Source organism: Cavia porcellus, unplaced genomic scaffold, assembly GCF_034190915.1.
Source record: "Cavia porcellus strain 051 isolate PalLab524CR breed Dunkin Hartley unplaced genomic scaffold, mCavPor4.1 scaffold_10, whole genome shotgun sequence".
Taxonomy (NCBI): Eukaryota; Metazoa; Chordata; class Mammalia; order Rodentia; family Caviidae; genus Cavia; species Cavia porcellus.
Window position 1 is genome coordinate 31,797,968 of NW_026947493.1, and position 24,809 is coordinate 31,822,776.

The 24,809-nt window shown below is 41.8% G+C and overlaps 1 protein-coding gene and 1 long non-coding RNA gene across 4 annotated transcripts in view; one reads left to right on the forward strand and one right to left on the reverse strand.

The window, feature by feature from the left end:
• The window catches only part of Cfap20dc (CFAP20 domain containing), a 274,176-nt gene extending 250,228 nt beyond the window's left edge, over positions 1-23,948 (forward strand). For 2 of the 3 annotated variants that reach the window (XM_013144025.3, XM_023561671.2), the window contains 2 exons: positions 4,772-4,866; positions 23,442-23,948. In XM_013144025.3, coding sequence (XP_012999479.1) covers positions 4,772-4,866; positions 23,442-23,554 — 208 coding nt within the window. In that variant the 3' untranslated portion in view covers positions 23,555-23,948. Of the gene's footprint in view, positions 1-4,771; positions 4,867-21,981 lie in introns of all 3 variants that reach the window. The other variant, XM_063257179.1, reaches the window with a different exon arrangement.
• Positions 1,569-23,489, reverse strand: LOC134477866 (uncharacterized). Its single transcript, XR_010050110.1, has 5 exons — positions 23,378-23,489; positions 5,833-6,073; positions 4,700-4,906; positions 3,152-3,437; positions 1,569-1,934 (listed from the first exon to the last, which is right to left on the reverse strand). It is a non-coding gene; the product is annotated as an uncharacterized LOC134477866 (long non-coding RNA).
• Positions 23,949-24,809: the final 861 nt, after the last annotated feature.

Consider the following 24,809-nt stretch of genomic DNA (forward strand, 5'->3'; position numbering starts at 1 on the left):
TTGCTTTGATTAAAAATGTCTTAATTGCATAAAACTTTTAAAATCTGTATTAAAGTAATATAATTAGTCACTTAAACCCCATACTCATTTTGAAAAGTGAAAATTAGTTAGGCATGGTACACACATCTGTAATGCCAGTGCTTGGGAGGCTGAGGCAAGAGGATCAATGAAAGTTCAAGGCCAGCCTGAACTACACAGCAAGAACCTATCAGAGGCCAGGGATGTAGCTCCGTGGCACCGTGCCTGCCTGCAAGTGTGAGGTCCTAAATGTGACTGCCAGTACAAAGGGAAAAAAAAGAAAGAACCTATCTCAAAAAAAGGAAACAAGGGCAGGGATTTAGCTCAGTGGTATGAACACTTGCCTGGAAAGCGTGAGGTCTTGAGTTTGCTCCCTGGTGCCAAAAAAAAATAAAAATTTAAATTTAAAAAAGGAGACAGCTAGGCATGGTGGGTCATACCTGTATTCCCAGAACTCAGGAGACTGCAACAGGAGGATCACTGTGAATTTGAGAGCAGCCTGGGCTACAAAGTGAGCTCAAGGCCAGCCTGAACTGCATAAGGAAACCCTGTCTCAAAAAGAAAAGAAAAGAAAAGAAAGAAGAAAATTAGATACACTTTACACCAGAATAAACTCACATCATATGCTAAAATAAATGGATCTGAAATCTGAATCCCATATTTAAAAAGCCAGGAAAATAACTGGAAGAAAACACAGATAAATTCCTATAAAATCTAGTTGCACAGAGAAGCTATGACTTGACATATAAAGCAATAAAAAAATGATACATTTGGCCACATAAAAAGAAAAAAAAACTTGTATGGCAAAGAAAACACAATAACAAAAATGACAAAGTGAGGGAAAGAAACAATATGACAGAAGGGGCAAAAGACCCTGGGAGACACCCAGAGTGCACTATGTGTACATGGGCACTGTATAGGTGGCCATAAGCACAGCCATTCCACTCATAACGAGAGCAAATCCAAATCAGAACTACTTGATGACACCAGTTTCCGTGTGTCTGGCTGGGGATCATTTAAAAGCTTGACCAGGCATGTGGCTTTGCTCTTGGGGAGCCAGCACACTCATCCCCTGCTGGTGAGAAAGTGGATACAGCACCACAATGGGGAGGGAGTTTGGTCAGTATCTAACGACACTGAGTATGCATTTCCCTTTTATTCCAGGAATCCACTTCCTGGACTTTGCCTTGAAGGTGCACCTCCAAGTGTACAAAAATAGACATGTCAAAGATTATGCATTGCAGTGTTAATTGCAGTAATTATAAAATATTGGAAACATGTCCAAACGTACAGCAGTAGAAAAGTAAAGGATAGTGAATCCACAGAGTGGAGAATTAAGCAGCCATACTAAGAATGAGGAGGCTGTCTAGGAACTGATGGGGAATGATTGCCAGGATGTGTTACCTGAAAACAAGACACGAGTAACCACAGAAGGCTACCTTTTGTATTGAAAGGGGGTTTGCTAAAATAGACCTGTACACGTTTGTTTTGCCAAAATGAAGCAAAGAACAGCACCACAACCAATTGTCTTTTCTATTTTTTATTTTGGCTGTGTTAATCTTTTATATATTCAACAGTTAAAAATAATAGAAATCAGCAAGAATGGAAGAAAAAGACCTAAAATGTAATACAGTCAAAGGCAGGTGATTGTGTTTCAGATGCAGATGACAACACTGAGCCCAGGGAGAAACCACAGCATGGATTGTGCACAGAATATTTGGCCAACAACAATAGCAAACAGCTCTGAAGAATGGGTGTGGAGTGCGCTGTTTGTCTTCATTTCTGCTTTGTGTTAATGGGTTTTTTCCTTTGTTTTGCTTAGCAATTCTGAAACTATTTTGGGCTTTTTCTGTAACTCAGGAAATAAGTAAATACATGAGGATAACGGAGCCACGATCCTCTCTGATAGAAGAGACCTACAGAAATGGAAAGAGGAAAGAAGACAGTGAGTGTGTAGTACTGGATTAGCACTGGAGGAATCTATCGTTAGAGGTCAAGGGCCATCAGCATTTCCTATAGAGGACCAGATGATAAATCATGAACCTCCCATGGTGGCACAGAAATAGGCACCGACATTACAGAAATAAAGGAGTTCAGCAGTATTCCAATAGAACTTTATTGTGCACACCAAACTTTGAAGTTCGTATAACTTTCCCGGGTCATGAAAGATTATGTTAAACATTTAATCATTTAAAGGTGTCAATTGTGAAGTTAGTTTGCAGGCCATGTAAAAGCAGACAGAGCCATTCTTGGCACCCAGGATGTAGTTTACAAAGCCCTATCAATTGACTGAAAGCAAACATGATAAAAGGTTATTTGGGTATCTAAAGATGTAGGATGTACAGGACTTCCTGTAAATCCAACCTTTCTTCAATTACAAAAAGAACCCTATGCCACCCAGGGTAGCTGCTAGGAAAGAATAGCCTTAATCAGACCACAGCCTAAGAAGTGAGTATCTTGCTCTTCATAACATGCATCCAACGAATGCCACCTATATTTCTCAGATTCCGTGGACTGAGAACTCCCACCCCACTATGACACTTTCTGATCAGAGAAGGGGTGCCATCAGACCCTAGCATTATTGTTTCCTGTTTGTCCCTGCTCTTCGTCACTCTCAGTGAGTGACGGTCATCAAGCTGGTAATTTAGGGCTGGGGATTTAGCTCAGCAGCATGAGTGCCTGCCTGGCAAGCACGAGGTCATGAGTTCAAACCCTGGTACCACAAAAAAAAAAAAACACAAAGCTGGTAATTTGTATATGACTCTGTAATTTCTGTAACCCAGAGATTTTTTGGGTCTGCTACATTTAAGTGGACTAAGTAAATGGTGCTTATTATAAAGTGCCCCATCTGCTGGGAAGGCTATGACAAACCCTCTCTGCCATCCTTACTGAGTTGCTGTTAAATTCAGTTATGCAGCACATCCACCTCCCTCGGCCCACCAGCCATCACCCAGAGATGACTCAGAGTCTCTGAAAATACTACAGATAGGAACTGAGTCATTTTTACTTTAAAATCCTTTTTACCAGAGAAGTGAGGGGCTTGCAAGAAATACCTCAGCTGTGTGAGCTAGAAATCACCTTATCATCCTTTACTGGTTTGATTCCAACAAAATCAAGTTCCCTCCTGGCTTACCGTGTGAGTAGAGCCACACCATGATCCCTGTTGATGATGAAGGTGACAGTGGCACAGCTGGAGTTCATGGAGTGTAACCGTGTCTAGATTCATGCCAAATGTTTTCCACCCACTTTAAAAAAGTTTTTATTGATGTCAGTTCTGATACAAGTGAAGGACATTCCTTGTGGGGAGTTGGTACAAACACATAGCGCATCTGGACCCTTGTTACTTCTCTCTTCCTTCCATCTTTCCCCATCCTCAGGTCCCTTGTCTTCACAAAATCTGTCTTCCAGTTTCCCACCATCTATTTTTTTATAGAAAAAGAAGGAAAGTAAAATTTCATAATAGCAAAATAGAATAACAAGAGTTAATACATTACATGTAGCCTACCATCTATTTTTATTTTGCTCCTGAAAGCACTTATATTTTAGGTCTTTCATGTAAGAGAACCCATGCAGTACTTAACCTTCTGTGTCTCATTTATTTTACTTAGCTTTGTTTAGTCAAAGTACCCCTGTTTCCCTACAAATGACTCAAATTTATCCTTCTTTATTATAGCTCATGCACTTCTTTCTTATTTGATCCTACCATCCAAAGTCTGGGGGTACTCTCATTATCTCTATTTTCCACAAGGCTTAGTAATATTAACAGACTTGGCCAACTTTTTTCTTCAGGAACACGGAGCCAGCACTGGCTTTGAGGGCTGGTGATCTCCGTTGGGAGACTCTCCGAGGATAAATATGCAGTATGAAAACCCAAAGATAGAGAGAACTTGTTCAGTCAAGAAGAAAAAAGGCAAACAATGCAGGATGTCAACATCCATAAAAGAAATAGAATTCACAGTGGGAAATCCTGGGCTTTCTCTGGCCTGGCCGGCCTACACCTAAGGTGCCCAGGAGTGAGTAGAGATGAAAAGGCTTGGGGTGAGGTGCACAGTGAGTCAGGTTTTCTGGATGTCATCATCTTGAATCATAGCCACCCAGGTATGTACTGAAGGGAGCAGGAGGCTGGGGGTGTTATGGAGCAGGAAGAAAAGTAGAGACTGGAGGATGAAGCTGGAAGTCTGAGCACAGGGCAGGGAGTGGAGGAGGGGCAGGGCATGTGGGACGGCTTCACCCTGCACCGCGAGTGACTCTGCCTCCTCTGCTCCTCTGCGCCTGCTGTTTGCATGTCTGCAGCCCTGAATTAAAGCACCCTGACTCCACCATCATGGTGACTCCATGACTTCTCCTAAGTTGTTTTGAGTCATATGTTGTCATCCATGACATGTGATATGTGATTTTTATCAGGCCTTCTTACCATGCTGTGTTTCTTCCAAGTCACTGAAATAATTTTCTTATGTGGGAAAAACTGTGTTGCACTTTAATAGCAATAGCAAACTCTTGAACAGAATAGTCATCACTTAATCAATATAGCTGGATGGTAAACCAGTTTAACCAATTTGGCACCACGTTAACCAGTTTATAAAACTGTATGTTAATATCTGGACATTTTATTTTTCTGTGTTCATCTAAAAGATCAAAACATGTTTCTTCATGAAAACTTAAGAGAGCTGAAAATCCAGACCAAACATGGAATCTGTACGTGGAATTGTAGACGTGTTGTTCGCTCACTTCCTCTTCTTGCTTTCTTTCGCAGGGACTGGTTAAGTGTACTGAGCCCACCAATTATTCCTCCTGGTAACCAGTCATCAAAGCAACACCTGGACTCCTCTGGAAGTCTGAGTGCTCCAGGTAGGAATGCAAAACATGCTATGCATCAAAAAATAATTTCCTGTAAAGAAAATCAGTAACTTTGAGATGCCACTGTTGTCACTGAGACTTATACACCCAAAATGAGGTAACCCATGCTTCATGTTTTAGGGTGATAGGTTCTTTACAACTAAACAATATAGAGAGAAATTGTCCCCATCCTTCCAAAAACTAATCCCAGAGAAAATAATTGTTTAAGGCATAAGAGCATGCTTTTAGTATTCAGTTGACCTTCATCTGACTTCCAGATCTATCATACCCACAATGTGACCTTTATCGATTTTAGTCACCGCATCTGTGAAATAACTAACAACAGGTAGTCCCCACCTGATATTTTCTTGTGGAGATCCAATGAGGTACCGTGTATGAAGTACTTACAATAGTGTGCATCACCAGTGTAAGGTCATGCTCTGCATAATGATGTCCTAGTCATTTGTAAGCTGTACTCTATAAGATGATAATAGCATTAAAAGTTCCTATCATCAGAGCCATCATAGTATCATAGCACAGTGCGGTATCGGTTCATCTCTCGTGGTGCTGGTTGCGGGAAAATGTAGACCATGCAATTATGGTGGTACATGATACCACTCGGCAGTTATAAACAGCCACGTTGCTGGTTTATGGATTTGCTTTTCAGTGTTAGAATATACTCTTTCTACTTTTTTTTTAAAAAGCCAGCTCACTGTAAAACAGCAGGCATGTGTGACCACCAGCAGCCTTCTGCACCCCATTTGCCATGTCCTTTGATGGGCTGAGAGGTCACACCAAGTGACTGACCTATTTCATAGGTTTGCATAGGCTCACTCTGTGACCACACAGTGACGAATTCACCTAATGTTGCGTGCTCAGACTGTGTCCCCACCTTTAGCCTACGTGAGCCTGCATGTGTTCTCATTAGCTTTCTAAAACAAAGGCCGACACAAAGCTCTACAGGTAATGGGAACGTACACGCTTGGCGGCGGCAGGGATGAAACTGCAACCTGGAACCATGTAGATGGGCCGTTGGTTTCTGGCTGTAAGAAAAGAGCTGGACTGTTGGGACACCATGGAGACGAGGCATAAAAGAACCTTCCGGGAAAGCAGAGGGGTTGAGATGGAAGATGGCGGTGGTCTCACGTGCATAACTGGAGTGACAGCCTCAGAGTGCCATCACCAATACGGTCTTCTGGGTTGAATTTTGAAGGAAGTGCTGTATTTGAAGTTTAAAAAGCAGAGGTGGGGTAAACCAGTATCAGTTGCTCCAACAAAGTGCCCAGTGTTTTGTTTTGGTTTGCTTTGCTTTGTTTTGTTTTCCTCCCTAACTACCCCAGGGAGAAAGTATAGCGTTCCATTTTTCTTCAGACCTGGAGAATTCAGAGTGAGAGTCATATATCTGAGTTGTACATTTTGGCCGGCCAAGGGATGGAGATGTCTCCATGATTTACTGTACAGGTAAAAATAGATGATGCCCCTCCAATCGAGAATCTTCTAAGAGGTATACATTTATAATTACTTATGACAGAAAAACAGAATCTTGCCTGTCAGGCAGAGACCTTGCTGGAGGGAACAAATAATGCGCTATTTTACACACCTTACATAAGCCACAGGAAGCAGGGCACAATCCTTGAGCAAAGACACCCAAGATACATAGCAGTGAGAAGTGGCTGGCAGGTCATCTTAAAGTCACCAGGGAAGGTCCACTTCTGACAGCAGGATCCATTATGTGAAAGGTAAACAGAACTTCCATGAGAGCAAATCAACAAATGAAGTTCAGAAGATCATAGGAATGTGCTAGAGCAGGCCTCTGTCTGCCTGCTGCCCTCAATTTCTATCAGTTTCTGCTTCTCTCGGGTGTCTGAGTGGTCTGCAGTTAATTCCACCCCACACCAGTGTCTCCTATCTGCTTTCATCTTATTAAAAAGCTTCTACACAGTAAAAGAAACCTTTCCTGATACACTTCAGGGGTTTGCAGTTAATTAATACCCTCAAAAGTTACTGTTTCCTGCAATAGCTTTCCCAATAGCAGCCCCTCAAAAATGAAATATCTAGGAATCAATCTGACAAAGGAAGTAAAAGACCCCTACATTGAAAGCTGCTGTACTCTGGAAAAGGAGATGGAAGAAGATATCAGAAAATGGGAAGATAGCCTTTGTTCTTGGGTAGGGAGGACTAATGTAGTGAAAATGGACATACTTCCAAAACTCTTACACAGTTTTAATGCAATCCTAATCAAAATTCCAACAGCATATCTCACAGAATTAGAGAAAACAATCCTAAAATTCATGTGGGACCAGGAGAGACCTAGAGTAGCAAAAGCAGTTCTGAAAACAAATTCTGGGCAACAAAGGCAAGGCAGGTGGCATCATAATCTCTGACTTGAAATTGTATTACAAAGCTAACTGTGATTGAAAAAAAAAACACCATGGTATTGGGGGAAAAAAGACCTGAGGAACAGATTAGAAGACACAAAAACAACTCTAAACATACTTACCCACTTTATCTTTGACAAGGAGCCAAATACTTTCACTAGAAGAAAGATAGCCTCATTAATAAATGGTGCTGGAAAAACTGGCTCTCCATATGCCAAAGATTAAAACTAGAATTATATCTTTCACCATACATCAAACTAAAATCAAAATGGATCAAAGATCTAAGTAGAAAAACAGAAACATTTAATCTTCTGGAAGATAGGGTAGGTAGCACTCTTGAAGACATATACATAGGCAAATACTTTATGAACAAAACCTGATCACATAGAAACTATCACAAAGAATCAACAACTAGGATTTAATCTTATTAAAAAGCTTTTACACAGTAAAAGAAACCAGCAACCTAGTGAGGACACAACCCACACTGTGGGAAGAAAAATTTTGCCAGCTGTTCATCAGACAAAGGGCTAGTGTCTAGAATACATAAAGAACTAAAACACACTTACACACACACACACAGCACATTTGAAGACTCAGTCCAAAAATTAGACTCTGAAATGAATAGACACTGGTCAGATGAAGAAATACAAGTGGCATATATGAAAATATGTTCAAAATCACTGATCATTCAAGAGATGCAAATTAAAACACCACTGAGATTCCATTTCACCTCAGAATGAATGGCTATTATCAAGAAATCAATCAGTAACAAATACTGGCAGGGCTTTAGGAAAAAAGGAACCCTTCTCCGTGGCTGGTGGGAGTTCAGACTGGTGCAACCACTGTGGAAATTAGCGTGGAGATTCTTCAAGACTAGAGGTACCACTGGACACAGCTATTCCTCTTCTGGATATCTTCCCGAAAAAATTAAAAACATCAGATTACAGTGATATATGGACATCCATGTTCATAGCAGCAGAGTTCGTAATAACTAAACCTTACAAACAGCCCAAGTGCTCATCAACCAGTGAGTGGATGTTATGGTTTGTGACTAGATGTTTCCCCAAAACTTCGTGAGGTCTTAGGGTTTTTTTGGAGGTGACCGAATCTTGAGTGCATGATTGATTTGCAGTGCAATGCTGGGACTAAGGGTGAGTAATTGCTGGCTCAGTCCACTGATTGGATTAGCACCACTCTAACCCTGTGACTGGGATAATGTAAAGAACAAAAAAAAGGTCTCTCTCTCTCTGTGTCTATCTCTCTGTCTCTGTCTTTCTTTCTCTCTGTTTCTTTCTGTGTCTCTGTCTCTGTCTCTCTCTCTCTGTCTCTCTCTCTCTGTCTCTCTCTCTCTCTGTCTCTGTTTCTTTCTCTCTGTCTCTCTTGTTCTTTTTGATGTCCTCTGCTGCCTTCAGCTGGTGCCCCTGTGCTGTGCCGCCCTGACTCACACCCAGCTGAATATAGACTGAATCCTCCACAAACTGAGCTAAATAACACTTTCCTCCTTTAACTCTGGGTGTCAGGTATTTTGTCTCAGTAATGAGAGAAAAGTAACTAAAATGATGGATAAAGAAGAGGTGGGGTTTTTTTTTTAATATTGTGGAGTACTAATCTGCCATAAAGAAGGATAAGTTTGAGACAGTTCTAGGTAAATGGATGCACCTTGAGACTATCCTCTTAATTAAATAAATTGGACACATATGTGTAAATATCGCTCTTGTTTGAGAACACGAAATTATAAAGAAGGGCGAAAATTTATAATAGATATTTGGAAATGGAAAGAAAAATGTTCAAATGAAAAGAGGAACAAGGGAGGGGGAGAAGTGACAAGAAAAAGAATAGAAGGAAAACTGGAAACAAAGCAAGGAGAGGGGCTAAAAGGAGGAGGGGAATGGGGGAAAAGCAAGATACACAGGTACAAATGTTATTCCTCTGTGTGTCTAAAGCATACCAATAAAATAAAAAAGAAAGGGGCTGGGGATTTAGCTCAGCGGCGTAAGCGCCTGCCTTGCAAGCAGGCAGTCGTGAGTTCAATCCCCGGTGCCGATAAAAAAGAAAAAGACAGTTACTGTTCCCACTTGTTAACTTTACAGCCTACAGCCCTACCACCTGAACACGCCTAATCTCATCGGATTAACTTTTACATGGTAACAGTAAAGGTTAACCATAATAGTTACGTGTTCCTAGTTATTACTTACTCATACACCAAGACAGGGTTCTCATCTGTTCCTATAAAGTGGTTGTCAGAGGAAACAAAGAGCCCATGTTTCCAGTGTCTGTCATCAGGAGGAGGGAGGCAGGGTTGTGGTGGTCCGGGACCCTCTGGGGTTTCAGTCACATGGTGCCTTTTGTTTGGATTTGCTGTTTTAAACCGAAACACTGCTGAGTCTTCAATTCAGCCTCCCACCATCCACATAAGGAGGGCACCGTGTGCGTGTGCATGTATACCTGCACAGGGGTGTGTATTTGTGTTTGTGTGTGTGTGCACGCACTTGCATGTGCAGGTGTGTGTGTGTGTAACGGCTGAGGAAACTGAGACACAGCATCCTTAAATAACTTGCCCAAGGTCACACAATTTGGTGGCAGATCTAGAATTTGAACCCACGCTTCCTGGTTCTAGAGCCATACCACCTGATTTTTATACTCTCTGGATTTTGACTCAGGTAAATAGATTGCCTGCTCAAAAAGTAATATATAAAATGAGGAACTGGCAAACTATCGTTCCGCTGAGAAGTTCTGATGTACAGATCCAAACATTTCAGAGTCCAAGTTCTTAGAAAGGAAAGGAGCCGCTGTCACTGCTGTGGGCCTGGGTCTGCCCAGCATCCTGCCACACACACTTCTCAGAAGTGACAGGAGGGCAGGGCCAGCGCAGCAGTAGGAAGACAGCACAGGCCCCCAGGTCATGGGCCGCCAGCCTGGGCTCGGGCCTTCTGGGCAGCCCTGCCTGAGGGTCAGACCCTGCCTATCACGTCCCGCTCCACTGCATGAGGTGCTCTCCAGGGCCTGCTCAGTCATAGTCCTGGGTTACTTATTGGCTGTCCCTCTTCCTACATAGGCACAGAACATTTAGGAACAGAGACTTTGCAGCTTGTTCACTCCTGGGTTTCTGATCTCTGTGCAGTTTCTGGAATATATAAGATTCTCTAAATTCTCAGAAAAAGACAAAGCGGTATAAAGGGAAGGAAGGTTGAGGATTGTTCTCAAACTAGTCATTTCTTATAAAAACCACAAAAAGCAGAAAAATGCATTGAAATCTGATGTTCGCTTCAGTTTTTGTGGGTTTTGCTTCTTGGGGTAGTATTTTCAGGCAGCTTGGGGGAGTTGTTTTGAGGTGTGTTGTTTTTGTATATCTAGTATATATCTAAATTCAAATCTGAGACTACTGAAGTTAAATCTGTATACTCTAGCAATTAAAAGTTACAGATCACCTTAGGCAGTGGCTCTAGAACTTTGTTTATAAGCAGTGAAAACTTTTTACTTCAAATGAAATCTCATATGGAATCCCAAAGTATGGAAGAGATAAAAGCAGAGCTTCAGGGGAGGTTTGGCTCTCAGAATCCTGCCCTGGGCTGGGATGAGCCTTGCAAATTCCAGTGCGGTTCCAGCTCCCTCACTTTGGCTGAAGAGGTTCAGTGCCCACTCGGGGAGGGTGAGATCTGGAACCAGGCTTGGTGCACATCAGTGCCACTGTGATGCAACACTTCCCTGGTACGTGAGTGTAACTGAGGGCTGGTTCACAGGATTTCTGGGAAATCGTCTCATTTCGCTGTTCTCTGGACCTACAGGAGCACTTTAATTCTCATGATGACCCACTCAGGTGTGGCCATGTCATTACCCCATCTCCCACACAGTTCACTGCACTCATAGCAGGGATGTGGTGGGCTTCACCCCACACCGTCATCAGAACTGCAGACCAAAGCATTTGCCCAGCTGAAGGTACGACGGCATTTGAACAGTGAGCAAAGATGGTCTGACCAGCGCAGAATTCTACTGTGGTTGCCTGGGCCATGCGAAAGGAAATCTACGAGTTACATCTGGCCATGCCAGAGGTTCCCCTCCCCTCCCCATTCGGGAGCAGTCTGTGTCACAGCCAGTTGCTCCTGGGCCAGAACGTCTCAAGTGTATAAATGCCACCTTCCTGTGAGCCGAGCAGCCAGAAAGAATGGCCCCGCACAAGGACCCAGCTGCATGGAGGAGCAGCCGGCTCTCCCAGCTCCTCCAGGGCTGTAATATACTTCCGAATATCAATTACCACAAGCACAGGTGCCTTTAACACTTACTAAAAATGTGTTTTCCTGTAGCTCAGGTGAAATGTAAAAATGGAAAGTTAAGATTTCAGAACTTACTCAAGAAAACTATGAAACTGACCTTTTGAAAATGAACTGTACCATGCGCAAAGAATGGTTGTCTATTTGTTCTTGACATTTGTTCCTTTACAGATACGATCCTTAAATTATTCATGCCTGGCAGCTCAGAATTGGAATAATAATGACCTCTCCCTTCAGCCTGTTGACCTCGCCTGCCATTCACACAGCTCTTGAGTGAGGAAAGCATTCCAGTGCTAGGCTCACAAAACTACATTCTTGTACCTTCTTTATGCCAGTGTGGTGGAGGATTTTTTTTGTAACATTGCTCAGCCTCCCATGAGATATAAATAGGCAGAAAATGCTTATTTTTCAGATTTAACATCCAAATTACTAGCAAAGAATTTACAAAAGCCACCAGCCTGGCTGCTGCTGTACTCCATTGGCGAAAGCCTCGTAAGGTCCTCCTATTACTGCCACAGTCACTTGACGTTACCTAATACGCTAATACTAAAAGTTACACTTCATAACATGCATGTAGAAGGACTGAAACTGAACATGATGAATCTATAAATGACAAACCAATAGCCAGCATCATACTAACAGGGGAAAGACCAAAGCATTCCCCCTATAATCAGGAACAAAGCAAGGATACCCCACCAAAATGGGCATCTGAGATGAACACACAGTCCTCAGATGAAGAACTACAAATGACAAATAAATACATGAAAAAATGTTCAGCATCATTGGTCATTTGAGAGTTGCAAATTAAAACAACATTGAGATTCCATCTCGCTCCAGAAAGAATGGCCAGGATCAAGAAACCACCAATAACAAATGCTGGAGGAGCTGCAGGTAAAAAGGAACTCTGCTGCACTGTTGGTGGGAATGTAGACTGTGGAAATCAGTGTGGAGGTTCCTCAAAAAGCTAGGATTAGATGTTCCATTTGACCCAACTATCTCGCTTCTGGGCATATTCCCAGAAGAATTGAAAACATCATACTACAATAACATATGTCTACCCATGTTTATAGCAGCCCAATTTGTAATAGCCAAATCTTGGAAACAGCCCAAGTGACCATCAATTGAAGAATGGGTAAAAAGACATGGTATTTTTTATGCAGTGGAGTACTACTCAGGTATAAAGAAAGATTGCATCAAGGCTTTTACAATTAACTGGACACAACTTGAGCCCATACTCATAAGTGAACTAAAACAAAATCACACATGTAAACACCATATTGTCTCCCTAGTGTGAGAAACTGAAAGAGCAAACACAATCTAAAATCTATAGTAAATATTGTGTAAAGGTAAGAAACAGCTCAAAGAAGAAAAGTAACTGGGATAGGGGATAGGAGGAAAGAAGGGAAAGTGAAAAAGACATAACTTTGTGTGTGTGTGTGTGTGTGTGTGTGTGTGTGTACATAAGATAGCTAAAATGACTATACTACTAATTGTATTAGTTCTTGGAAAAAGAACAATTAATACTCATGATCAGATCAATTTTACATGTCTTATCTAGTAATTTAAGGAACCAGTTTTAAGGTAACCATATGCAATATTATAACCATTGTTAAATTCCCATAATCTTGTTTTGAAAACCTGTACTGTGGAGCTGGGCATGGTGGCTCACACCTGTAACCCGAGCATTTGAGAGGCTGAGGCAGGAGGATTGCTGCAAGTTCAAGGCCAGCCTGGGCTACAAAGTGAGTTCAAGGCCAGCCTGAACTGCATAGTGAAACTCCGTCTCAAAAAGACCAAAAAAAAAGGAAGAAGAAGAAGAAGAAAGGAAAGGAAAAGAAAACCTATACTGTTAATGTTTTGGGGTTGTTGTTGTTGTTTGTTTGTCTCTTTTGCTTTTTTTCTTTCTTTTCTTTGTCTTTTTTCTCTTAAATAAATATAAAAAGACAAGGATACCCACAGTTATCTCTTCTGTTCAACATAGTACTTGAAATATTAGCCAGAGAAATTAGACAAGAGAAAGAAATAAAGGGTACATATAGGAAAAAAAGAGTAATAATGAACTTCAGCAACGTAACAAGATACACGGCCAACACACAGAAATCAAGCATTTGTGTACACCAGTTGAATAGGATTAGAAGGAAATGTTGAAATCATACCATTTACAGTGTCTTCAAGAAAAGGGAAATACCTAGGAATTAACTTAACCAAGGAAGTGAAAAACATCGACAAAGAAACAACAATACTCTGAAAAAAGAAATTGAAGAGAACGTCAGAAGATGAAAAGACATCCCTGCTTCTGGATAGACAGAATCAGAATTGTCATAATGACCATACTCCAGAGCTGTTAACCACATTCAGTACAGTCTCAATCACAATTCCACAGCATACTTTACAGATGTAGAGAAAGCAATCCTAAAATCCATACGCAACCAGAAGAGACCCAGAACAACAAGGCAGTGTCGGACAGTAAGAATGAAGAAGAGGGTGTAGCAGCACCTAAGTGTCTTAGTTTCTTTTTCTCATTCCTGAGACTAAATACCCAGCACCGAAGGTTAGAGGTGGAAAGGTTTATTGCAGCTCACAGATTTTAGTTCATAGTTGGGTGGCTCCAAAACGGGGTGACATCACAGAGCAAACAGGCCGAAGGCAACACGCAGTGAAGGAGCAGCAGCAGCAAGCAGCAGTGAAAACAGCAGCCCCCTTTCTGTCCCGTACACTCTATCCCGGCCACCCACCCTCCAGAAAGCCCTACCTATGACTGCATGAGACTCTGCGCACACATCTAGATACAAGCCATAAAACTGACTCCAAGCTATACTGTAAAGCAACGTAATAGAAATGGCATGGTACTCCAACAAAAACAAGGACCTGGTCAGAACTGAGGATACAGAAACTTCCACAGACGCATTCCACTACTTGATCTTCGGCAGAGAAGCCATAAGCATATGCTGAAGGCAAGACAGCCTGTTCAACAGTGGGAAGTTGATAAAACTGGTTATCTGTGTGTAGAAGATTGAAACTGGACCTTTATCTCTCACCATATACTGAGTTAAAATCAAAATGAATCAAATAAAAGCATTAAACCTACTAGAAGATAAAATAGGTGAAACACTTGAAGACATAGATATAAGAAAGGATTTTCTAAACAGAACCTCAATTGCACAAGAAATAACAAGAATCAAAAGTGAAATTATGTCAGACTACACAGCTTTTATATAGCAAAATAATCAGTAGAATAAAGAGACAGCCTACAGAAGGGGGGAAAAATTTTGCCAGCTACTCCTCAAACATAGAACTAATATCTACATTATACAAAGAACTCAAAAAAGTTAAACTACCTAAAATTAAAGATTCAGTCAAGAACTAGACAAGAAAAATGCACAGATACTTCGCAAAAGAAGAAATACAAATAGCCAACAAATACTTGAAAAAATATTCAACATCTCTTAGAGAAGTACTAATTAAAACAATGCTAAGATTCCATCTTCCTCCAGAAGAATGCCAATCATTAAGAAATCAAACAATAACAAATGCTGATGAGGCTATGGTGAAAAAGGAACTCTCCTTTGTCATTACTAGAATATAAACTAGTACAACAATTATGGAAACCTATATGGAGATTTCTCAAAGAACTAAAATTAGAAATTCCACATAACCCAGATATCATGCTTCTAGGCATCTTCCCCAAAGAGCTAAAGTCATGATACTACAGTGATACATGCATACCAGTGTCTATAGCAGCATAAGTTATAATAGCTAAATTCTGAAAACACCTCTGTACCCATCAGTAGATGGCTGGATAGAGAAAACGTGTTATCCACATATAATGGAATACTGCTCTGCTATGAAGAATGACAGATTCAAGGCATTTTGTAGGAAAATGGATGTACCTGAAAAATATAATACTGAGTGAAATAAACCAGACACACGAGCTTACATACTACATGATATCTGACATTTGAGTGAGGGAAAGTACAAAGAGGGTAGCAAGCGATGAATAGAAGAGGGCAGGGAGATGGATTCTTTGCAGTATGACTGTGTTCCAAGGAAAAAACCATGTTGGATGAGGAGGAAGGAAAGGGAAATCAGTAAAATAAATATATGCCATGTACAGGAACCCAGTAACCTCAATTAATGTAGACATATGCCATAACATGAGCTATGATTAATAATATCAATAAGAATGAAAAATTGGATAGGGGAATTGGAGGTGGGAAGGAAAGGGAACTTTTATTAAAAAAAAAAAAAGCTATGGTATGTACATGTACCCACTCCCCAGTGTGATTTTAAACTGCATGAACTGCAAGTTATGTTCTAATAAAATAAAAAAATAAAAGTTATACTTCTTTGAGCATCTATGGTGCCCCCCAGGACATCCAAGTTTGGTGTTCAAAGCATAGTATGCTCTTCATAAATAATTGATTAGTGAATGAGTCTTCAGCCAGTGGAAACATGAAGATAATTTCAGCTACTCTTTGAATCTTTTTTTGTACCTTAAAGATTTATTTAGGTTGCAAAGCATATCTTTCCCCAAAAGAGCAGTGTTGGTGATGTGAAAGTCATAACAGAGACTAGCAGTACTAAAGCACCACTGTGCCCAGCACTGCATGTGGAGTTTTCTGTGCATAGTTCCCTGATGACTTCTCCCAGCTTCATCCTGTGTGGAGTAGGGTCACGACTCCACATTAGAGAGGCAAAGGAGCTGTCCTGGGTCGCAGACCCATCAAGTGCATGCAGGGCATTGCCACAGGCCTGTGCAACCAGTGTCTGCATACTTCACTCCCACCCTGCCTCATCACCACAGAATTCCCATGTGCTCACACAAATGGAAAGCCTAGTCTGACATCTTCAATTTCGGAATTCCTCTTTAAAATTGAAGTCTTCTGGATTACATGGTACTCTCCTTAGCCCTTTACTTGGTCCTATGGTGCCCCCACCTCAACTCCTAGTTCCTATAGTAATTCCCTGTCTTCATGGGATTCTCAGGTGCAGAGCCCCCAACCCTTCCCATGTGAGACAGCAAGTTGCCTGCTGGTCTCTGCTTAAACTTGAGGCAGAGAGAGATTTTCTCTTAACACCTCTCAGGGCAGAGGCTGTCTTCTCTGCTGAAAATTAGTGCTCTGGTGAGTGAAAAGTGGCGCCTTCTGCTCTGGAGCACTAGGTGTGAGCCCTGGTAGAAATGTAAACACTGCAGGGTCTGAGGCTCATTCTTCTTTCCTCTAGAACCATCTAGATCTATTTACCTCCACACGCAAGCCAAAAAGGTCTTACCCAGCTTCCCTTGCAGGAATTGGGGTTCATTTTCCTGTAGCTCAATGGTGACATCTGCCCTGAAATCAGGCTCTTAGGATGCCTAGAGCCCTGTAGGCCTCAGAACACAGTAGCATGGCTAGTCCTTCCTTCATGTGTGACAAAATGCATTCAGAGTTGTAAACCTCACATTTATAAGCACACATTTGTATCATTGCATGTGTAAGGAGAGACTACCTCAAGAGAACAAAATTGCTTTAACCCCTAACTAATCATCAGATCCTACAACATGATCTTTAAATGGTGTCTTCCAAATACAACAGACACTGGTTCCTACAAATGATACTGGAGCTTGAAGCACAGCATGTTTTATGCCTTCTGTCTTGGTTACTTTTTTCTCATTGTTGAGACAAAATACTTGACACTCACATCGAAACAAGGAAAGATTTGTTTCTTACAGTTTTGGAAGTTTCAGTCCATATTTAGTTGGCTCCAAGGCAGGATAACAATGGCTGAAGCAGCTGTTCATGGCCACCACAAATAGCAAAGCACAAATCATGCAAGGGAGAGAAGACCCAGCCTTCTTCTCACAGTTATACCATATGCTGGCTCCACCCCTGGATGGGTGTAGCACTCATACCACTAATCTGAGCACTAGACAATGAACCAATCACAAACACCAGATTTGGCCACATCCATGACTGCATGAGGCTTGAGGAGTGGATCTGGACATAAACCATAATATTCTACCCCTGACTTCCCAAAGACTCATGTACTTCCTTTATACAAAAGACATTTAGACCATCTCCAAGAGTTGCCAAAGGCCTAACAGTTTCAGCATTGCTGAAAAGTCCAAGTCCCAAGTCTCTCCCAAGATTTAAGGCAGACTCTTAGCTGTAAGAACCTGTACAAATGAAAGCAATGTTAAACACTTCTAACATACAATGACACAAGATAAACATTACCATTCCAAAAGTTACAAACAGGGAAATACAAAGAATTGGAAACAAAACAAATCCAACGTCCAGCAGAGCAAACATAAAGTCCTGGAGTTCCGTGCTCAGCATCTCAAGCAACCTGGTCACAAGCTTCAAAAGGTTTGGGAGACTCCACCCCCCATGGTGCTTCCAGTGATTGCAGCTCCTGCAGCTTTTCCCTTAAGCTTCCTCTGCTAATTTTTGTAGCTTTCTTTGGATGATACACATTCCTGGATTTTCCAAACTTCTGGGGTCCCCACTGCATCTTTGGCTTCTCAAACAGCTTTACATGTTGCCCTCTTAAGGACACACTGCCTGGCCCCCAAAGCTTCTGAAATTGGGATGGAAGGTGCCTTAAACTCAGAACTCATGTATTCTCCATCCCTAGAACCAGCACCATGTGGATGTTGCTGAGGTCCACTGCCAGCTGGAGGAATAGCCAGGCTTTTCTCTCTTTGGCTATAGGGGTCAAGTGCCTGGATTGCTGAGCTTACTAAACCTGATTGTGAGGAACAGCTTCTCTACCTCACCACCATTTTGGAATCTGGTGCGACCAATGCCATTTTGGGACCTCCTGTGGCCTCTGCCATCACTCTGAAACATGGCACTCTGTAGCTTTCTCTTCCGAGAAAAGTCTTTCAGTTTTGCAGTTTTGAGGCTGCTAAGGGTGTGGACCTACTGATTTCTGGGATTCCCCAAGGCCATCTTTTTTATTTCTCTATTCTTTCTTAGCAATTGAAATCTCAGCACTATCTTTATAGTCCAAAGCTTTCTGGCCAAACTCACAACATTTTAAGTCATCCTGCTGGGCTCTTTGCTCTTGATTCACCAGATTAAATCTGGTGAAAAGCCCCCAACAATAGCCATGCCAACCGCCTCCACATTAGACTGCCTTGAAATTTCTTTTGCCAAATTAGTCAATCTGGCACCCTTAATCTCAGTCTCAGGCAAAATCTTTGGGCACGAGCAAAATGCAGACAAACTTTCTGCCAAGTCATAACACACATTGTGTGGAGTCCAACAACCAACATAGTCCTTCTTCCCAGCAGAAGCCTCCCAAGCCTGATCTTTACTGGCAGTCTTTCTATCAGCCTTCTGGTCTCCTGACCTCTGACCAGAATGTCCCCTACAGAACAGCATAGCTGTCGCAGTTCTAGGCATTCAGGCAACATCTCCAAACCTTTCCAAACTCTTCCCACAAGCCATTCCCAAAGACTCTTGGACCACATGGTCAGGTATAGTCACAGGAATGACCCCACTCCTCGGTACCAACTTCTGTCTTACTTACTTTTTTCTCATTGTTGAGACAAAATACCTGACACCCAAGGTGAAGCAAGGGAAGGTTTATTTCTTACAATTTTGCAAGTTTCAGTCCATGTTTAGTTGGCTCCAAGGTAGCATAGCAATGGCTGAAGCAGTCATTCATGGCTACCACAAACAGCAAAGCATGAACCACACAAGAGAAAGAAGACACACCTTCTTCCTGCTGTTACCCTGTGTTCTGGCTCCACCCTTGGGCAAGTGCAGCACACATACTACCAATCCAAGTGCTAAACAATGCACCAATCACAAATGCTAGATTTGGCCACATCCATGATTTCATGAGGCTTGGGTAGGGGGATGGCATCTGAATATAAACCATAACAGCTTCCAAAAACAGTTCAGCTTTCTGATAGAAAAAAATATCTTTTCAACATTTCTAACCCACTGTTGGTCATTCATCTTTTTCCTATTCGAAGGCACAAGTCTGCCAAAAAACAAAATTCAGCAGTTCAGTTAGACTTCCAGATTTTAATGCAAGTTAATTTTGCCCTACTTACAGGAATAGTACAAGTAGGGTGTGCAGGCACCTAGTGCTGTGCTTAGCAGAATTTTACTTCACGTGTCATCTGTATTGATCTTCAGGCTGACTTTGCCATATGGCAATTCCTCACTGTTGAATTGTTTAAACAATAGTGTGTTAGTATGCACATAAAAATATATTCAATCAGCCCTTAAGATCCATAGGACATAAAATGCATTCGCTTTTTAAAAATATTCTACATGGCAGAGTCAGAAAATCGAAAATCTAGTAGAGTATCTTGATTCAGAGATTTTAAATCTGATAAACTATTGTCACATTGTTTATTTGTAAGCTTGAAGACTTAGCTCACATGTATAGGTTTCATACTATCTACAGTTACAATGCATTGAATATTAGATGGTTAAACATTTATATCAATGGTACTCAAAGATGAAATGAAAACGGTGATTTATCCGAGCTGATCTAATCGAGAGGAGGACAGCAAAATTGCTGTATTTGGTCTGGCTTAATCGGTTTTGCTTCTGTTACTGCTGTTAACCAATTTCAAAGTGGAGGAGGCTCAAAGTTTGTAAATAGATTGTTATCTGAAAGGTAATTCTACTTCCTGGCATGGCTTTATTGTATAGAAAAGAGTAAAAATGTAATTTGGGCTCCTGTCCAGATGCTCTCAGTTCTGTAGCAGAAAATGTTTTTATTTGTTAATTTGTCCTTTTAGGCTTTCTGTAGCCAGTCTTTAAATGGAGCAATTTAGCATTTTGAGAAAAAACAAACTCTACACTATCCAAGAATATAATTGAAAATTATCCCATAGCCATGCAGGATAATTACCTTTCAAAACATTTCCCAATGCTTGACATCATAGTGGTAATGGCTTAGTGATATTATAATTTCATTACATAAGGATTACAATGGCAAGATGATGTATGTTGGAGGCTTTGGAAATTGAGTTACAATGAAAACAAAACCTTTTATGTAAGTTTAAAGCACTTATTTCAATGTAAAATTATTTACAATCTCACCCAATTTTGTATGAATGTCATTGTTGGTAGTTTTTAAATTCATCCATTTAAAGATTTGGTACTAAAATCTACAAAACCTCTCTTAGTCCCCATGGTTATAATTCATCAAGCTCCAGTTCTGTAGCTATACATGTTGGAACAAATGCATTTATGTAGCAGTTACTGCTCCAGCTTGTATGCATTATGCAGCGAAACCTCTACTAATGAATTGGATTCACCTTGATCCCTTTGCAGTTGGAGGATAAAGACCCATCGCCCATTACAATGATTATTTTCATCTTGAAGGATTCCTCACTGATGTGAAGGGTGTTGAGCTTTCTAATTTAATAAAACCAGCTTAAATTTTTATTTGTTTGTAACCTCCAGGCACAGAAGACACCAAACAGCTAGCTACATGGTACATGAGTCTTAGTGTCCAAGCTCAGTTCCCCCACCGTGCTGATGGAATAAAGAAAGAAAGCGGGGGCTGGAGGTTTAGCTCAGCGGCATAAGCGCCTACCTTGCAAGCAGGCAGTCGTGAGTTCGATCCCCAGTACCGATAAAAAGGAAAGAGACAAAAAAAAAAAGAAAGAAAGAAAAGAAAAGAAAGAAAGGAAGAAAGCTAACGGCAGCCTTCTGGAGAGTGTGACGCAGGGTCACTGATCTCAGCCCCAGTCCAGCCCACACTTCTCAAAAAATGTGTCCGTCTGCAGGTCAGCTGTCACGCACAGAAGAGTCCCATGGTGCTGGAGCCAATGTATGGGTTTTCTTCGCTTCTGCCTTGGAGCCCTACTGCCTCCCCCGGCACCCCAATGAGTCTCCGAACCTCTCTCACCTCCCCTCATACTCCACACCAGAAGGGCTACTGCCCCTTTACAGGCTTGCATTCTTGAGGCTCCTTAGGACGCCCAGAGTGCCCAGAGAGCTCTGTCTGGCCCTCCCTTTCGGACTCTGTCATGCTCACGAGTAGTTTCTGGAATTTGACATATCAAACTTTTTTTCTCATGTTTAAATCACTTTACCGTACTGGCTCCCAAATTAAAGGTGTTAACACCACCTCCTGCACAAAAGCATCCAGCATGGTGTTTTAAAGGTGGGCTTAAGTGCATTGACATTTTGAGAGCTTATTTGAGCAGATGAGTCCTGAAGTAGTCAGCACCAGACCAGCAACAGCTAGACTTTTCGGAGGGGAACCAGAGTTTCCTAAGGTTTTTTGAGAAGCTAGACAAGAAAATGTATTCGATGGAGAAGTGGAAATTAGGTGTTCCTTTGCCAGTTTCTGACTGATGGGGTTAAGTTTTGCTTTACTGTTTACGCCGTTGCGCTCCAGTTTGCCTATTACATAGGAACCCAAGGCACGAGAGCCAGCTCAGGTTAGCAGCCTCTCAGCTCCAAGGGCATGGGAGAAAGAGCTCTCCATGTGAAAATCCTACTCTGTCTCGTCATTCACAGGCAACCTCAGACAGTGGCTTCACTCTGAAAACCCTGGCTCTCATCTGTGAAACAGGCAAAATAACGCCCGCCTGTGTCACAGAGCAGGAGGGTCGGATGAGAAAGCGCTCTCTCTCACCACTGCTCCTGAGGGACCAAGACAGAACCAGACCTGCTCGTTCCTCTGCCGAGCTGCACTCTTTAAGGATGACTGGCCCTGCCCTTAGCTCCTAAGTGTCGGCCGACGGCATGGTCTACCCACTGCACTGTGTGCTCCCTGCCAGGAGCTACCGTTTCTTACTGTCATTATGTCCTCCAGCGCCCTACCCGGCATCCAGCTTATGAAAGGATCATGTTGTGTGTTTCAGATGGTTGCAAGAAAGATGGGCAGAAGAATAACTATGGTGTAGTTTCAAACCCCCACTCACCATTTGGGCTCCCCTCGCTTGGACCTAAATGTCCTAACCATGACCATGTTCCAAGCCATGGTTAATTTTGGCAGGGTAAAGTGGGAGCCTACCATCACCACCTTCCCTGACTCTGGGCACTGACAGCTCAGTTCACAACCAGCCTTTACTGAGCCTCTGTTATTTACCAAGCCACATTCATGTCCCTTCCCAAGCCCTTGAGAAGGTGACCCTGGTGCACACACAGCCTAGACGGTTGGTTGCCCTGGTCCTTAATACTTTGCGCTAATGAAGGACCAACTCCCAAATGCCTAAGTACTTAGCACAACACTTGGGCATGTAAAAGCGCTCAGAAAGCATCCTTGTGAAACTTTTTTTCTTTTAATATCATTCCTCTTATTAAAAACTCTCTTAGTGACTTAGCCAGCAGAATTTCTCTTTCTGCAAACCATTTCAGTGGCTGCCTTAAGAAAATTATGCGATGTTTATATGCCCAGCAAATCTAGAACTTTTGCCACTAATAGAAGTACAGCTCACCTGATATGCTGTTCTCTGTATATGTTCTATGCTGTGTCTATCTTCTATTCATAAGTGACATTATTTTATTTGTTTGGTAACCTTTTTAGGACAGATGAAATTAGAGTGAGTATCTTGTCTTTTAATCGTGCTGCCTGTGCTTTTCCAGCTCCAGCCCCTGTAGTTTAGAACTGTGGTAACTAAGTTTTCAGTCCTACTCAAGTTTCCCTAATCTGAACAAGCACAGCTCCTCAGTCCTTTAAAAGGCCTGTCCCTTCCTTCTGACCCTTCCCCTTCATTTCTCCGTGCTATGCTCCTTGACCTTTATTGCACAGCTGCCCTCGGGGTCCCTGGTGGTTCTTCGGAGCTGTGCGCAGCCTGTGTTGAGTCTTGTCACTTCCAAAGCATTCCCTGTTTTCAGACTGACATTCACCTGCGTAAAGATCCCCCCCAGAGAGACGATGATCCCTGCCTCATTGCCATCCCCTGCTTACGTCACAGCTGGGGAACTCCGGGCCAGGCTGGCAGCTAACGCCTCTGTGGTTCCCTTCCCCACAGGTGAAGAGGACCTGAGTGTGGAAGAGGACGAGGAAGTGCTAACTCTGCTGTATGACCCGTGTCTGAACTGCTACTTTGACCCCCTGACTGGGAAGTACTATGAGTTAGTGTGACCCCTCCCTCCAGGGCGGAGCAGCCGCCAGTGGAGGAGGAGGACTGAGGCCCAGAGTCTGAAGCCAAACAGGACGGAGAGAAATTAGTTCGCTTTATCAATAATGTTGAGTACTGAGAATCCTTACGTTCTTTTTGTAGATGTGTGTGATTTTGAATCTGTGAAGTAATTAATAGAGACAGAATTTTAGGACTTCGAATTGGTTGTTTTCATTCTCATGCTGCACATAATTTTATTTCGTGTTTTATGTAAATAAGTTTCTCAAATTGTTTGCAGTGTTAATGTGTAAATGATGGCCTGATATGACACAGAAAATGTATTCTTGTTCAAAAACTATCTGAGGACCTTTAATTCTATGATATATTTGTATTAAAAATAAAATCGGATGGAAAAGAGCTTTTAAACTGCTTCATTTTATTCATCCTCTGTTTGCTAGAATATTCCTGATAGTTGTTTTTTCCTAGACTCAAGAAAGAAAACAGGAACCAATCAGACTTTATAGTTACATTTTATTGGCTCTGGCCCCTCTATTCTCATTTCATTTTAGTTTATCCGTAGTTTCCTAAAGATCACAACATCAAAGGGTTGGGAATTTAGCTCAGTGGTGTAAGCACCTGCCTGGCAAGCATGAGGTTGTGAGTTCAATCCCTGGTACCAAAAAAAAAAAAGATCATAACATTATTTAATCACTTAAGCAGCTTAACATTGTACTTTGCTGTTCTCTTTTTAATCTTTTACCAATTACTGTTGAATTGTAATCTAGCTCCACGGATCCATGTCTAATAAGAAGTCACCCATTGGAACCTGCTATACCTCACCACTCCTGCAACCTGGGCCTCAAGAACGCTGGGAGACTTTCTCTGGTCTCTAAAGTTATGTCAGAGCAATCCTGCTCAGTTCATCACAACACAAAACTTGTGTGCTTCCTACACTAGGGAGCCAGCCTTGAATTGTGTGCCCAGCAGATTAGTATTTAGTTCAAGGCAGTAGCTATTATATTAGCTAGCATATTTTGTTTTTTAATAAAGAGTACCATTGGAAATGCAGAATTATTGGTGTACAGTTGGATTTAATGGTAGCACTGTAATTTCATTTAATGTTGCTTGATAGAGGAAATAAGATAAAAAGATTTGGGCTCCAAAGGATCATTCATTATTTAGTATCATTTGTATTTGATAAGCTTTTAATCCTGTTGTTCACAAAGTATACTTTTGTTATGAATTTTGCTCCAAGATCTTCATACTTACAAAATGAAA